This window comes from Balaenoptera ricei, chromosome 10, assembly GCF_028023285.1.
Source record: "Balaenoptera ricei isolate mBalRic1 chromosome 10, mBalRic1.hap2, whole genome shotgun sequence".
NCBI classification, from domain to species: domain Eukaryota; kingdom Metazoa; phylum Chordata; class Mammalia; order Artiodactyla; family Balaenopteridae; genus Balaenoptera; species Balaenoptera ricei.
In genome coordinates, this window is record NC_082648.1 from 7,747,779 (window position 1) to 7,762,644 (window position 14,866).

Below are 14,866 nucleotides of genomic sequence, written 5' to 3' on the forward strand. Positions count from 1 at the left end.
AAAAATCACAGTTCAGAATATTAATTTCTATAGGCAGCCCCAGAATTTACCCATTTCCTGAAAAGCTACTTCTGTTTTTGTCATGCTGAACCATTGTTTTTAAAAAAGCTTCAAGTTTCCTGCTAGCAGTTTAGAGATTGGGCTGTTTCCTCACTTACACGTCTCCTAACACTTGTATAATTTTACTCTCTCAACTGAATGTGAAAGGTATCAGATGAAGATGACTGACAATGCTATTTATTCCGTTTTAGAGCTTTCTACTGCATCCCAAGCCCAGAATGACTACAGACTGCAGCAAAAAGGTGAGTTAACCAATTTAGTATGGAAAACTGTCCATAGTCACCACAGGCTAAGGAATGAATGGGGTGGAGAATATGTTTGGAGTAGAGGATGCAGAAAAAGAGAGGGTAATTTGAGGAAATACCTTTGGTTCAGTCTGATGTCCAGAGTTGGACTATGAAAATTTGGTATATGGTTGAGTATCTGATCTTAGGTTTCAGGTAAATTGTTTTCTAACCATTCACTTCTATGATCTCATCTATGAAACACAAGCTGGGGCAATTGTCTTACTCTTTACTGCTTCTGAACTAAATAAAGCAAGAATTTTGTTGGGAGAACTTAATCTCTTTGGTAATGTTTGGAGCAACCTTGGACCAGCTGTGTGAGTTCTAGGCATCTCTGTTTTTCTGACAATGAAATGAGGAGAAGGCACTAATAATTTTGCTACTGGGTAATAGTAAGATTTTGTCAGAAGAGCAGCTAATTCATATAACTAGGTTTCCCCTCCATCACAGTGTTGCACCAGAATGGTGATAGGGGTAGGAAGAAGGTATTAAGAACACTACAGATTAGTAGACCCTGTGACTTTTTTGGGAATTTGAAGATGAAACAAACCATTTTTACATAGAGCCCTGAGAAAATACTTTCTGAGACAGGCAGATAACTGTGTAAGTACCAAAATTAATATTTGATTTTATATCTTAGGCAGTAAACTCCCATAATGCATGTTCTTTAGTGTAGCTTCATAAGCTTTCTCTCTTTTTGCTTCATAGTCTTATTATTACAAGTTTTAGTATTGTCCTTTGAAAGCACTGCTATAATTTGCTAAATCATTCTAGTATACTTAGACATTTAGAATTATTTCTATTACTATAAATTATACAGCATTTGACATTTTTACTTGTATATGTTTTTCCTTCTTTGGAGTTATATCTGTGCTAATTTCTAAAGAATAGAAATGTTAAGTCAAAAAGAATGTACATTTTATTTATTTATTTACTTATTTGGCTGTGCCGGGTCTTAGTTGCAGCACGCGGGATCTTCGTTGTGGCCTGCAGGATCTTTTTTAGTTGTGACATGTGGGATCTAGTTCCCTGACCAGGGATCGAACCCGGGCCCCCTGCATTGGGAGTGCGGAGTCTTAGCCACTGGACCACCAGGGAAGTCCCCACATTTTAAAGTATAAGTGCAAGATCACACAACTGGTGATAAATTGGAACTTGACTGTAATTATTTTGATTTCTAGGCAGGTGGTTTTTAATTTATATACCATGCACATTGCACATTCTTATTTATTGCCAGTATGTTCATTCCGACACCAGCTTTGTGGAGCGCTCTACTTAGGAATGGGAAAATAGATTAGGAGCATTAAAACAATATTAAAAATCTCTTTACAAAAGTATTACATGCTCATTATAGGAAGTAGAGAAGCTATAAGAACATATATAAGAAAATAAAAATCACTAATAATTTTACAATGTGGTGATCATCACTATTACTATATTGATATATTTTTGCTTTTTTGTGCTGACTTTACTATAGTAAAGTACTCCACTAAGAAGCCTTTTTAAAAAAAAAATAAATTTATTTATTTTAGGCTGCGTTGGGTCTTCGTTGCTGCATGCGGGCTTTCTCTAGTTGCGGCGAGCGGGGGCTACTCTTCGTTGCGGTGCGCGGGCTTCTCATTGCGGTGGCTTCTCTTGTTGCGGAGCACAGGCCCTAGGCACGCAGGCTTCAGTAGTTGTGGCACGCGGGCTCAAGAGCGCAGGCTCAGTAGCTGTGGTGCACAGGCTTAGTTGCTCCGTGGCATGTGGGATCTTCCCAGACCAGGGATCGAACCCGTGTCCCCTGCACTGGCAAGTGGATTCTTAACCACTGTGCCACCAGGGAAGTCCCTAAGAAGCTTGTAATATGCATATTTTTAAAAATACATTAAAAATTTTAAATTTCACTTAATTTTTTGAATTGGATTGTGGTTACACATATACAACTATTTTTGATACTTTACATTTAGTGTAACATCTAAAATCAACATTTATTTCATTGAATATTCTTCTATAGTACAAATGTATTTTTTTTTTTTAACCATCTTTATTGAAGTATAATTGCCTTACAATGGTGTGTTAGCTTCTGCTTTATAACAAAGTGAATCAGTTATACATATACAGTATGTTCCCATTTCTCTTCCCTCTTGCATCTCCCTCCCTCCCTCCCACCCTCCCCATCCCACCCCTCTAGGTTGTCACAAAGCACCGAGCTGATCTCCCTGTGCTATGCGGCTGCTTCCCACTAGCTATCTATTTTACATTTGGTAGTGTATATATGTCCATGACACTCTCCTACCCTGTCACATCTCACCCCACCCCCTCCCCATATCCTCAAGTCCATTCTCTAGTAGGTCTGTGTCTTTATTCCCGTCTTGCCACTAGGTTCTTCATGGCCTTTTTTTTTTTTTTTTTTTCCCTTAGATTCCGTATATATGTGTTAGCATACTGTAATTGTTTTTCTCTTTCTGACTTACTTCACTCTGTATGACAGACTCTAACTCCATCCACCTCATTACAAATACCTCCATTTCATTTCTTTTTATGGCTGAGTAATATTCCATTGTATATATGTGCCACATCTTCTTTACCCATTCATCTGTCGATGGACATTTAGGTTGCTTCCATGTCCTGGCTATTGTAAATAGAGCTGCAATGAACATTTTGGTACATGACTCTTTTTGACCTATGGTTTTCTCAGGGTATATGCCCAGTAGTGGGATTGCTAGGTCGTATGGTAGTTCTATTTGTAGTTTTTTAAGGAACCTCCATACTGTTCTCCATAGAGGCTCTATCAATTTACATTCCCACCAACAGTGCAAGAGTGTTCCCTTTCCTCCACACCCTCTCCAGCATTTATTGTTTCTAGATTTTTTGATGATGGCCATTCTGACCGGTGTGAGATGATATCTCATTGTAGTTTTGATTTGCATTTCTCTAATGATTAATGATGTTGAGCATTCTTTCATGTGTCTGTAGGCCATCTGTATATCTTCTTTGGAGAAATGTCTATTTAGGTCTTCTGCCCATTTTTGGATTGGGTTGTTCGTTTTTTTGTTATTGAGCTGCATGAGCTGCTTGTAAATCTTGGAGATTAATCCTTTGTCAGTTGCTTCATTTGCAAATATTTTCTCCCATTCTGAGGGTTGTCTTTTGGTCTTGTTTATGGTTTCCTTTGCTGTGCAAAAGCTTTTAAGTTTCATTAGGTCCCATTTGTTTATTTGTGTTCTTATTTCCATTTCTCTGGGAGCTGGGTCAAAAAGAATCTTGCTGTGATGTATGTCATAGAGTGTTCTGCCTATGTTTTCCTCTAAGAGTTTGATAGTGTCTGCCCTTACACTTAGGTCTTTAATCCATTTTGAGTTTATTTTTGTGCATGGTGTCAGGGAGTGTTCTAATTTCATACTTTTACATGTACCTGTCCAATTTTCCCAGCACCACTTATTGAAGAGGGTGTCTTTTCTCCACTGTATATGCTTGCCTCCTTTATCAAAGATAAGGTGACCATATGTGTGTGGGTTTATCTCTGGGCTTTCTATCCTGTTCCATTGATCTATATTTCTGTTTTTGTGCCAGTACCAAACTGTCTTGATTACTGAAGCTTTGTAATATAGTCTGAAGTCAGGGAGCCTGATTCCCCCAGCTCCATTTTTCGTTCTCAAGATTGCTTTGGCTATTCGGGGTCTTTTGTGTTTCCATACAAATCATGAAATTTTTTGTTCTCGTTCTGTGAAAAATGCCAGTGGTAGTTTGATAGGGATTGCATTGAATCTGTAGATTGCTTTGGGTAGTAGAGTCATTTTCACAATGTTGATTCTTCCAATCCAGGAACATGGTATATCTCTCCATCTATTTGTATCATCTTTAATTTCTTTCATCAGTGTCTTATAATTTTCTGCATACAGGTCTTTTGTCTCCTTAGGTAGGTTTATTCCTAGATATTTTATTCTTTTTGTTGCAATGGTAAATGGGAGTGTTTCCTTAATTTCACTTTCAGATTTTTCATCATTAGTGTATAGGAATGCAAGAGATTTCTGTGCATTAATTTTGTATCCTGCTACTTTACCAAATTCATTGATTAGCTCTAGTAGTTTTCTGGTAGCATCTTTAGGATTCTCTCTGTATAGTATCATGTCATCTGCAAACAGTGACAGCTTTACTTCTTCTTTTCCGATTTGGATTCCTTTTATTTCTTTTTCTTCTCTGATTGCTGTGGCTAAAACTTCCAAAACTATGTTGAATAATAGTGGTGAGAGTGGGCAACCTTGTCTTGTTCTTGATCTTAGTGGAAATGGTTTCAGTTTTTCACCATTGAGGATGATGTTGGCTGTGGGTTTGTCATATATAGCCTTTATCATGTTGAGGAAAGTTCCCTCTAAGCTTACTTTCTGCAGGGCTTTTATCATAAATGGGTGTTGAATTTTGTCGAAAGCTTTTTCTGCATCTATTGAGATGATCATATGGTTTTTCGCCTTCAATTTGTTAATATAGTGTATCACGTTGATTGATTTGCATATATTGAAGAATCCTTGCATTCCTGGAATAAACCGCACTTGATCATGGTGTATGATCCTTTTAATGTGCTGTTGGCTTCTGTTTGCTAGTATTTTGTTGAGGATTTTTGCATCTATGTTCATCAGTGATATTGGCCTGTAGTTTTCTTTCTTTGTGACATCTTTGTCTGGTTTTGGTATCAGGGTGATGGTGGCCTCGTAGAATGAGTTGGGGAGTGTTCCTCCCTCTGCAATATTTTGGAAGAGTTTGAGAAGGACAGGTGTTAGCTCTTCTCTAAATGTTTGATAGAATTCGCCTGTGAAGCCATCTGGCCCTGGGCTTTTGTTTGTTGGAAGATTTTTAATCACAGTTTCAATTTCATTACTTGTGATTGGTCTGTTCATATTTTCTATTTCTTCCTGGTTCAGTCTCGGCAGTTTGTGCATTTCTAAGAATCTGTCCATTTCTTCCAGGTTGTCCATTTTATTGGCGTAGAGTTGCTTGTAGTAATCTCTCATGATCTTTTGTATTTCTTCAGTGTCAGTGGTTACTTCTCCTTTTTCATTTCTAATTCTATTGATTTGAGTCTTCTCCCTTTTTCTCTTGATGAGTCTGGCTAATGGTTTATCAATTTTGTTTATCTTCTCAAAGAACCTGCTTTTAGTTTCATTGATTTTTGCTATTGTTTCCTTCACTTCTTTTTCCTTTATTTCTGATCTGATCTTTATGATTTCTTTCCTTCTGCTAACTTTGGGGTTTTTTTGTTCTTCTTTCTCTAATTGCTTTAGGTGCAAGGTTAGGTTGTTTATTCGAGATGTTTCCTGTTTCTTGAGGTAGGCTTGTATTGCTATAAACTTCCCTCTTAGCACTGCTTTTGCTGCATCCCATAGGTTTTGGGTCGTCGTATCTCCATTGTCATTTGTTTCTCGGTATTTTTTGATTTCCCCTTTGATTTCTTCAGTGATCACTTCGTTATTAAGTAGTGTATTGTGTAGCCTCCATGTGTTTGTATTTTTTACAGATCTTTTCCTGTAATTGATATCTAGTCTCATAGCGTTGTGGTCGGAAAAGATACTTGATACGATTTCAATTTTCTTAAATTTACCAAGGCTTGATTTGTGACCCAAGATATGATCTATCCTGGAGAATGTTCCACGAGCACTTGAGAAAAATGTGTATTCTGTTGTTTTTGGGTGGAATGTCCTATAAATATCAATTAAGTCCATCTTGTTTAATGTATCATTTAAAGCTTGTGTTTCCTTATTTATTTTCATTTTGGATGATCTGTCCATTGGTGAAAATGGGGTGTTAAAGTCCCCTACTATGATTGTGTTGCTGTCGATTTCCCCTTTTATGGCTGTTAGTATTTGCCTTATGTATTGAGGTGCTCCTATGTTGGGTGCATAAATATTTACAATTGTTATACCTTCCTCTTGGATCGATCCCTTGATCATTATATAGTGTCCTTCTTTGTCTCTTGTAATAGTCTTTATTTTAAAGTCCATTTTGTCTGATATGAGAATTGCTACTCCAGCTTTCTTTTTTTTTTTTTTAAATTTTATTTATTTATTTATTTATTTATTTATGGCTGTGTTGGGTCTTCGTTTCTGTGTGAGGGCTTTCTCTAGTTGCGGCGAGCGGGGGCCACTCTTCATCGCGGTGCGCGGGCCTCTCACTATCGCGGCCTCTCTTGTTGCGGAGCACAGGCTCCAGATGCGCAGGCTCAGTAATTGTGGCTCACGGGCCCAGTTGCTCCGTGGCATGTGGGATCTTCCCAGACCAGGGCTCGAACCCGTGTCCCCTGCATTGGCAGGCAGATTCTCAACCACTGCGCCACCAGGGAAGCCCTCCAGCTTTCTTTTGATTTCCATTTGCATGGAATATCTTTTTCCATCCCCTCACTTTCAGTCTGTATGTGTCTCTAGGTCTGAAGTGGGTCTCTTGTAGACAGCATATATATGGGTCTTGTTTTTGTATCCATTCAGCCAGCCTGTGTCTTTTGGTGGGAGCATTTAATCCATATACATTCCAGGTAATTATCGATATGTATGTTCCTATTCCCATTTTCTTAAATGTTTTGGGTTTGTTATTGTAGGTGTTTTCCTTCTCTTGTGTTTCTTGCCTAGAGAAGTTCCTTTAGCATTTGTTGTAAAGCTGGTTTGGTGGTGCTGAATTCTCTCAGCTTTTGCTTGTCTGTAAAGGTTTTAATTTCTCCATCACATCTGAATGAGATCCTTGCTGGGTAGAGTAATCTTGGTTGTAGGTTTTTCTCCTTCATCACTTTAAGTATATCCTGCCACTCCCTTCTGGCTTGCAGAGTTTCTGCTGAAAGATCAGCTGTTAACCTTATGGGGATTCCCTTGTGTGTTATTTGTTGTTTTTCCCTTGCTGCTTTTAATATGTTTTCCTTATATTTAATTTTTGACAGTTTGATTAATATGTGTCTTGGCGTGTTTCTCCTTGGGTTTATCCTGTATGGGACTCTCTGTGCTTCCAGGACTTGATTAACTATTTCCTTTCCCATATTAGGGAAGTTTTCAACTATAATCTCTTCAAATATTTTCTCAGTCCCTTTCTTTTTCTCTTCTTCTTCTGGGACCCCTATAATTCGAATGTTGGTGCGTTTAATGTTGTCCCAGAGGTCTCTGAGACTGTCCTCAGTTCTTTTCATTCTTTTTTCTTTATCCTGCTCTGCAGTAGTTATTTCCACCATTTTATCTTCCAGGTCACTTATCCTTTCTTCTGCCTCAGTTATTCTGCTATTGATCCCATATAGAGTATTTTTAATTTCATTTATTGTGTTTTTCATCGTTGCTTGGTTCCTCTTTAGTTCTTCCACGTCCTTGTTAAATGTTTCTTGCATTTTGTCTATTCTATTTCCCAGATTTTGGATCATCCTTACTATCATTATTCTGAATTCTTTTTCAGGTAGACTACCTATTTCCTCTTCATTTGTTAAGTCTGGTGTGTTTTGACCCTGCTCCTTCATCTGCTGTGTGTTTTTCTGTCGTCTCATTTTGCTTATCTTACTGTGTTTGGGGTCTCCTTTTCACAGGCTGCAGGTTCGTAGTTCCCGTTGTTTTTGGTATCTGTCCCCAGTGACTAAGGTTGGTTCAGTGGGTTGTGTAGGCTTCCTGGTGGAGGGGACTAGTGCCTGTGTTCTGGTGGATGAGGCTGGATCTTGTCTTTCTGGTGGGCACGTCCACGTCTGGTGGTGTATTTTGGGGTGTCTGTGGCCTTACTATGATTTTAGGCAGCCTCTCTGCTAATGGATGGGGCTGTGTTCCTGTCCTGCTAGTTGTTTGGCATAGGGTGTCCAGCACTGTAGCTTGCTGGTCATTGAGTGAAGCTGGGTCTTGATGTTGAGATGGAGATCTCTGAGAGATTTTTGCCGTTTGGTATTACGTGGAGTTGGGAGGTCTCTTGTGGACCAGTGTCCTGAAGTTGGCTCTCCCACCTCAGAGGTACGGCCCTGATGCCTGGCTGGAGCACCAAGAGCCTTTCGTCCAGACGGCTCAGAGTAAAAGGGAGAAAAAATAGAAAGAAATAAAGAAAGAGGCTATAATATAGTGAAGTAAAATAAAGCTATTATAAAGCAAAGCTATACAGACAAAATCTCACCCAGAAGCATATACATATACACTCACAAAAAAAGGAAAAGGGGAAAAATTAATATATCCTGCTCCCAAAGTCCACCTCCTGAATTTGGGATGATTCGTTGTCTATTCAGGTATTCAACAGATGCATCACATCAAGTTGTTTGTGGCGTTTTAATCCGCCGCTTCTGAGGCTGCTGGGAGAGATTTCCCCTTCTCTTCTCTGTTCGCACAGCTCCTGGGGATCAGCTTTGGATTTGGACCCGCCTCTGCGTGTAGGTCGCCTGAGGGCGTCTGTTCCCCGCCCAGACAGGACGGGGTTAAAGGAGCAGCTGCTTCAGGGGCTCTGGCTCACTCAGGCCGCGGGGAGGGAGGGGTACGGAGGAGGCGGGGCGAGCCTGCGGCGGCAGAGGCCGGCGTGACGTTGCACCAGCCTGAGGCACGCAGTGCGTTCTCCCGGGGAAGTTGTCCATGGATCACGGGACCCTGGCAGTGGCGGGCTGCACAGTCTCCCGGGAGGGGCGGTGTGGAGAGTGACCTGTGCTCGCACACAGGATTTTTTGAGGCGGCAGCAGCAGCCCCAGCGTCTCACGCCCATCTCTGGGGTCCGCGCTGATAGCCATGGCTCGCGCCGGTCTCTGGAGCTCGTTTAGGCGGCGCTCTGAATCCCCTCTCCTTGCGCGCCGCGACACAAAGAGGCAAGAAAAAGTCTCCTGCCTCTTTGGCAGCTGCAGACTTTTTTCCGGACTCCCTCCCAGCCAGCTGTGGTGCGCTAACCCCTTCAGGCTGTGTTCACGCCGCCAACCCCAGTCCTCTCCCTGCCATCCGACCGAAGCTGAGCCTCAGCTCCCAGCCCCGCCCGCCCCGGCGGCTGAGCAGACAAGCCTCTCGGGCTGGTGAGTGCTGCTCCGCGCAGAGCCTCTGTGCGGGAGTCTCTCTGCTTTGCCCTCCGCCCCCCTGTGGCTGCGCTCTCCTCTGTGGCCCCGAAGCTTCCCCCTCCGCCAACCGCCGTCTTCGCCCGCGAAGGGGCTTCCTAGTGCGTGGAAACCTTTCCTCCTCCACAGCTCCCTCCCACCGGTGCAGGTGCCGTCCCTATTCTTTTGTCTCTGTTATTTCTTTTTTCTTTTACCCTACCCAAGTACGGGGGGAGTTTCTTGCCTTTTGGGAGGTCTGACGTCTTCTGCCAGCGTTCAGTGGGTGTTCTGTAGGAGCAGTTCCACGTGTAGATGTATGTCTACTGTATCTGTGGGAAGGAAGGTGATCTCCGCGTCTTACTCTTCCGCCATCTTCTCTCCTCCCCACCAGTACAAATGTATTTTTTTATGTCACTAAAAATCAAGTGTTTTTGGATTTATCAGTCCAAATATTTATCATGGAGAACTCTCTCATTTTAAGGTATCTTTCACTGTGAATTTCTTTTAAGAAGTTCAAAATGCTTCATAGATACACACATCTACAGTATAATTTACCTAAAATTTAAATATGAAACTGAGGCCCAAATAGGCAGAATTATTTTCCAATTTCCAAATAAAGGTTACCAAATAAAGGAGTCAAAACTAGAACTTAAATATCTTACTTTATAGATTTTTGCTCTTCACCCTTAATTCTTACACTATCAGACTGTGAGACCGCCACAATTTTAAAATAAAAAATTGAGGTAAAAAATGTTCTATTTTCCAAATGAAAATAAAAATACCATTCTTAGGTATGCATTGTATGACACACAGTTAATATGAGGTAGTGTCCCACCCTTAAAGTTATCAACCTAAACTCTTCGCTCTTCCAATTACAGCAGTTTCCAAAGCACTTTTGAGATATGTTATTTTATTTTCATTTAAATTGTATTTATTTCAATTCTCAATAGGTAATACATCATATAGTTCAAAATTCAAAAAGTACAGAAGAAAATAAAGTAAAAGGTCTTCCTCCTATCTCTGTCCCCATTGACCTATTTCCCCTCCCCAAGGCCAACAACGTTATCAGATGCATGTGTCTATTTTCAGAAATGCATATTAGCATACACTGTTTCACAGAAGACTGTTTTCTTAACTGTTTCCCTTAAGTATATACATTGAAAATCACTCCATATCTGTGAAAAAAATCTTGTCTTTATTCTTTTGTTAAAATCTGCATATTCACTTTATGGTTATGTCAGAATGTATTTGACACATCTTTTATCGGTAGACATTTAAGTTGAATTCAATCTTTTCCTCCTACTAATATTGTTGCAATGAGTAACCTGAAAAATATGACATTTTGTACATGTGTGAATGTCTGCAGGAAAAATTTCTCAAAGAGAAATTGCTGAGTCAAAAGGTAAATGCCTTTGTAATTTTGGGACACTGCCAAAGTGCCCTCCAAAGAGGTTGTTCCAATTTATATTCTCACCACTAAAGCATGAGACTGTGCAAGCTACAGTTTCAAAGGAAAAAGTATCTTTAACTTGGTAAGTAAAGTATGTTCCTTGATAAAGATAATGGTGGCTACCCTAGACTTCAGAGCATGTCCCTGGCAGATCCTGGAAAGGAATCATTAAGGCCTGGATCTCAGTTCCAACCAGGCTGAATTACTTCAAGATCCCAGATATCCTTCCCTGACCTTTTTTCCTTCAACTTTTATTCTGACTCAGGATTTTTCTTTGAATTCTATTCTTACAGCTTCTTCTTCAAGATCCCCTCTCTCTTACTACGTGGCAGTAGCGTTGGGGCTTCTGTGTGCCATTCTAGTGACTTTGCTGCTTTTCCAGTGGATTCTGTGCCGGGGTAAGTGCTAACTTGAACCAAAATTTGTGTTATAAAAGCAACATAACATAAGAGAAAATTTGAAAAATGAAGAACAGTCCCAACAAAATAAATCACCAACCAACATACACAGCATCTCCCAGGCATAGTCTTCTAGTCTTTGAGTACACGCGTTTGTGTAAGTATTTTTTTAACAGAATTTCAGTCAAGTCCTCTAAAATCTCCCTCACTCCACTTTTTTTTTTTTTCAATAAGGCTGGGTATAGTTCTGATCATAGTATTTTATCTGTTGTGTATGTATCACATGTGCTTATAATTTTGTGTGTTGCTTTTTTTTTTAACATCTTTATCGTAGTATAATTGCTTTACAATGGTGTGTTAGTTTCTGCTTTATAACAAACTGATTGTGTATTGCTTTTTAATTTGATATTGTATCATAAACATTTTCCTACCCACTACCATATTTAGTATGAAAATCAAATTGTAATTATAATATTGTGTTTAACTTTTCATATAATAGATGTATCATAATTTAATTAAACCTATTCTAATTTTTTTTCCATTTACTGAGCTTTCACATTTTCTAAAATGAACTTTTCTAGATTTAGTTCTTCTAAGTCCTTAAATATGATGATCCAGAGAGGCTTCTGTTTTTGTTTCACAATCCAAAGTCCTAACTTAGGTTTTGTTATCTGGGGATGATTGTTAGTGACAGGTTTGACAGACTTTATTAATTAGGATTCTAAGGGTTCAGTCCTAGGACCTCTATCTCAGACCCAAGTCCTACTTTTGACAGAAGGAGACTCCTAGGGAAGTTGGGAATTTCTCCTTCAGTCTGGGTAAGGTCACAGTTGTATGGAAAAAGCACAGATCTATAAGGCATCAACTTTATAGCTCGATCTCCAGAATACTATGTTGCCCCCATGCCAGGCCTTCCTACAAAAGGGTTATCTAATCTTTACATTAAAAAGGACTACTTTCCCCACTTTTTAACTCCCAAATCTAGAATAGATATATAACCTACTCTGCAATTATGTACCTACACATGTGCTCACTTGACAGAATGGCTCACACTTGCCTGTTGTGGAATTGTGCTTATGGTGGGTTTATACAAATGTGTTTCGTGGAAGTAGAAAATCAATAGAATTATGGAATTTTGGTTGAAATTACCTCAAAAGCTTATTCAGTTCCCTTTCATTTTCACAGAACTATAACCCAACCATTTTACAGGAATGAGAGTGTTCTGTATTTAAAAGCTCTCAGTGAGGAGAATTGTATCACTTTTCACTTTAGCATCTGACATCCTTCTCTGTAAGGAAATCTTTTTTTTTTAATATGTAGAATAAATTATTTTTGCTGAAGTATAAGTCTTTTATCCATTTTACAGTGAATTTTAGCCCATTTGTGATTAAAAAAAACTCAAACAACCTTTCATTCTAGTTAAGTTTGCTTTTCTAGTTTCTGTCCTTTTCTTTGCACTATTATGGAGTGTCAGATTGAGGTTGGATATTCTAAAAGATTCCGCCTGATTTAAGCAATGTACATTATGCAGTTACACAATGTATGCACTGAGTCTATATAAATAGTACACTGATACATTCATGGAAATACACAGTTATTTTATCTGTTGTGTATATATCACATGTGCATAATGATCTCTAGCACAAGTAAGGGACTCTCCTCCCAGTCCTCAGCCAGATTGCACCCATTTCCTTCCCTGTTCCTTCACATCCTTGCTTAGTGGAATGTATAGTAGTAGTTACAGAGAGTTGGACCTTGTGAGGTATTTAATTTGAGGCCATGCATTGTACATTTCTCTAACCCTTAATCTGAAAGGCAGTGGGGAGGGAAGACATTTTACCTCCGATTTCACTGCCAAGACTGAGTGATACATAAAGATGTGACCCAGGTGCTCTTTCTTTCCAGGTTCCAAGTTCTCCACTTGTGCCAGCTGTCCTAGCTGCCCAGACCTCTGGGTGAGGTATGGTGACCATTGTTATTACTTCTCAGTGGAAGAAAAGAACTGGAATTCTAGCCTGGAATTCTGCTTAGCCAGAGATGCACATCTCCTTATGTTTAAAGACAACCAGAAAATGGTAAATGCAAGCATTTAGCAAATGTAGGCTGTTTCGTTGGTGAGTGCTGTTCAAATGTATCATGTATCCTCTTTTGGGAGCAAAAGGAATATTATTTCCTTTCCCTCTCCTTTTTTCTGTCTTTCCCTTCTTTCCCCCTCTTCTGCCCCTGCCTTCTTCCCTCTCCTTCCCCTTTCCCTGCCTCACCCAACAACCCTCAGTTATAGACCTAGACGCTTGCATAGGCGTGTATGCGTATATGTGTGGGTATTGGAGGTGAAAGGATGGTGAGTATTACAGAAAGGAATTAGACCAGAAATACAGGTCTAGTTAAAAGAAAGCATTAGATCCAGAAACATATGGGTCTAATAATAAAGAGGCAGCAGATTCCTAAGCGAGAGCTGGTGGAACTTGGGAGGGAGGGGAAGAGAGATAGCATGGGGACAAGGAGGCATGGCAAGGACTTAAGTTCCTTCTTTATAACGTTCTCCCTTCATACACTGGGATCCGGTAAGTTGTAGGCTAGGAAACAGTTGGGGTTGTGGGGAGGGCATGGGGAAGAAGCAGTTCCAGAAGGATGTTGAAAGAAGGAAGGAAAGTGTGTGTGTGTGTGTGTGTGTGTGTGTGTGTGTGTGACTTTAAACTCCTTGCCGAGCTGAGCTGGTGGGCTCCACTTCCTACCGGACTCTTAGATCCTTCCTGTCCAGCCAGCGGTCAGGAGGAGAGCTCTGTATTAATTCTAGAGCATCTCAAAGGAACATAAGGAGTTGACATCCTGAGGTAACCTGGTACAAAAATCAATCACATTCTAACTTGTCAACTTAAATAATGTGTACAAGGAAAATAAGGAATCCTAGTTAGGTTTTTGTGCTAATTTCATGATGGTTTTTGTGTTTTGATATTGCTTTACATCTTCTTTTTGGAGTAGAATCACAGAGAAGAGTTTGTTAAGAATTCAACTATATTAACATCCCTTGGGGAAATTCTGAGAGGTAATTAATTACTCTAAAGCAGTTGGAGAGAACATATAGTCTGTAAATTCTGTAACTTCCTATTTTAAGAGAAGATTAAAGCATCTAGATTCTTGTTGTCTGTCAAAAGAATACTCATTCCTTTGAAATTCTGCATAGAATCTAACTTCAAATCAGTCCACCTCTGTAACTTACTTTTCCTTTATGCCTTTTGTAAACTAGGTGGCAGAGTGCACTGGGGTCTATTCATTAGACGTATGAAATTGTGGTTTTATGGCATCTAGTAATAATAACCTTGCTTTCTGGATCTCTTTGCAGCAACTCCTATTCTCATTCTGATATAGCCGCATCTAAGTTCTTGGGCTGACTGAACTCAATAGCAGAAGTGAGCAAAGAGCTTGAAATACTATTGGGCAAATACTGATAAACAGAGTAGTGAGTCATAATGCAAGATACTGCCTCAGAGATTGTGGTGTAGCAGCTACTGCAATTGCCCAGTGTGGTAATGAGAGATGAGGCACTGGGTATCTGGGAGATGGGGATATTTCTGTTTCTCTGAGGCCCCCTGGAGGAATGGATGAGTATTAAAGGATTTTGTCTTTCCATTCTTTCTTTACTTACTCTAAATCCTGCTCTACTGTTGAGTAAGCTGAACAGAGTTTAGCT

At 39.9% G+C, this 14,866-nt stretch overlaps 1 protein-coding gene across 14 annotated transcripts in view; it reads left to right on the forward strand.

Moving 5' to 3' along the window:
- The first annotated feature begins 220 nt into the window (after positions 1 to 220).
- Positions 221 to 14,866, forward strand: part of KLRG1 (killer cell lectin like receptor G1) — a 209,446-nt gene continuing 194,800 nt past the window's right edge. For all 14 annotated transcript variants that reach the window (XR_009505306.1, XR_009505309.1, XR_009505307.1 and 11 more), the window contains exons 1-3: positions 221 to 302; positions 11,071 to 11,175; positions 13,081 to 13,250. Coding sequence is in view for 1 of the 14 variants with exons in the window: in XM_059935283.1 (XP_059791266.1) it covers positions 221 to 302; positions 11,071 to 11,175; positions 13,081 to 13,250 (357 nt within the window). In the remaining 13 variants the exon portion in view is untranslated. The remainder of the gene's footprint in view (positions 303 to 11,070; positions 11,176 to 13,080; positions 13,251 to 14,866) is intronic.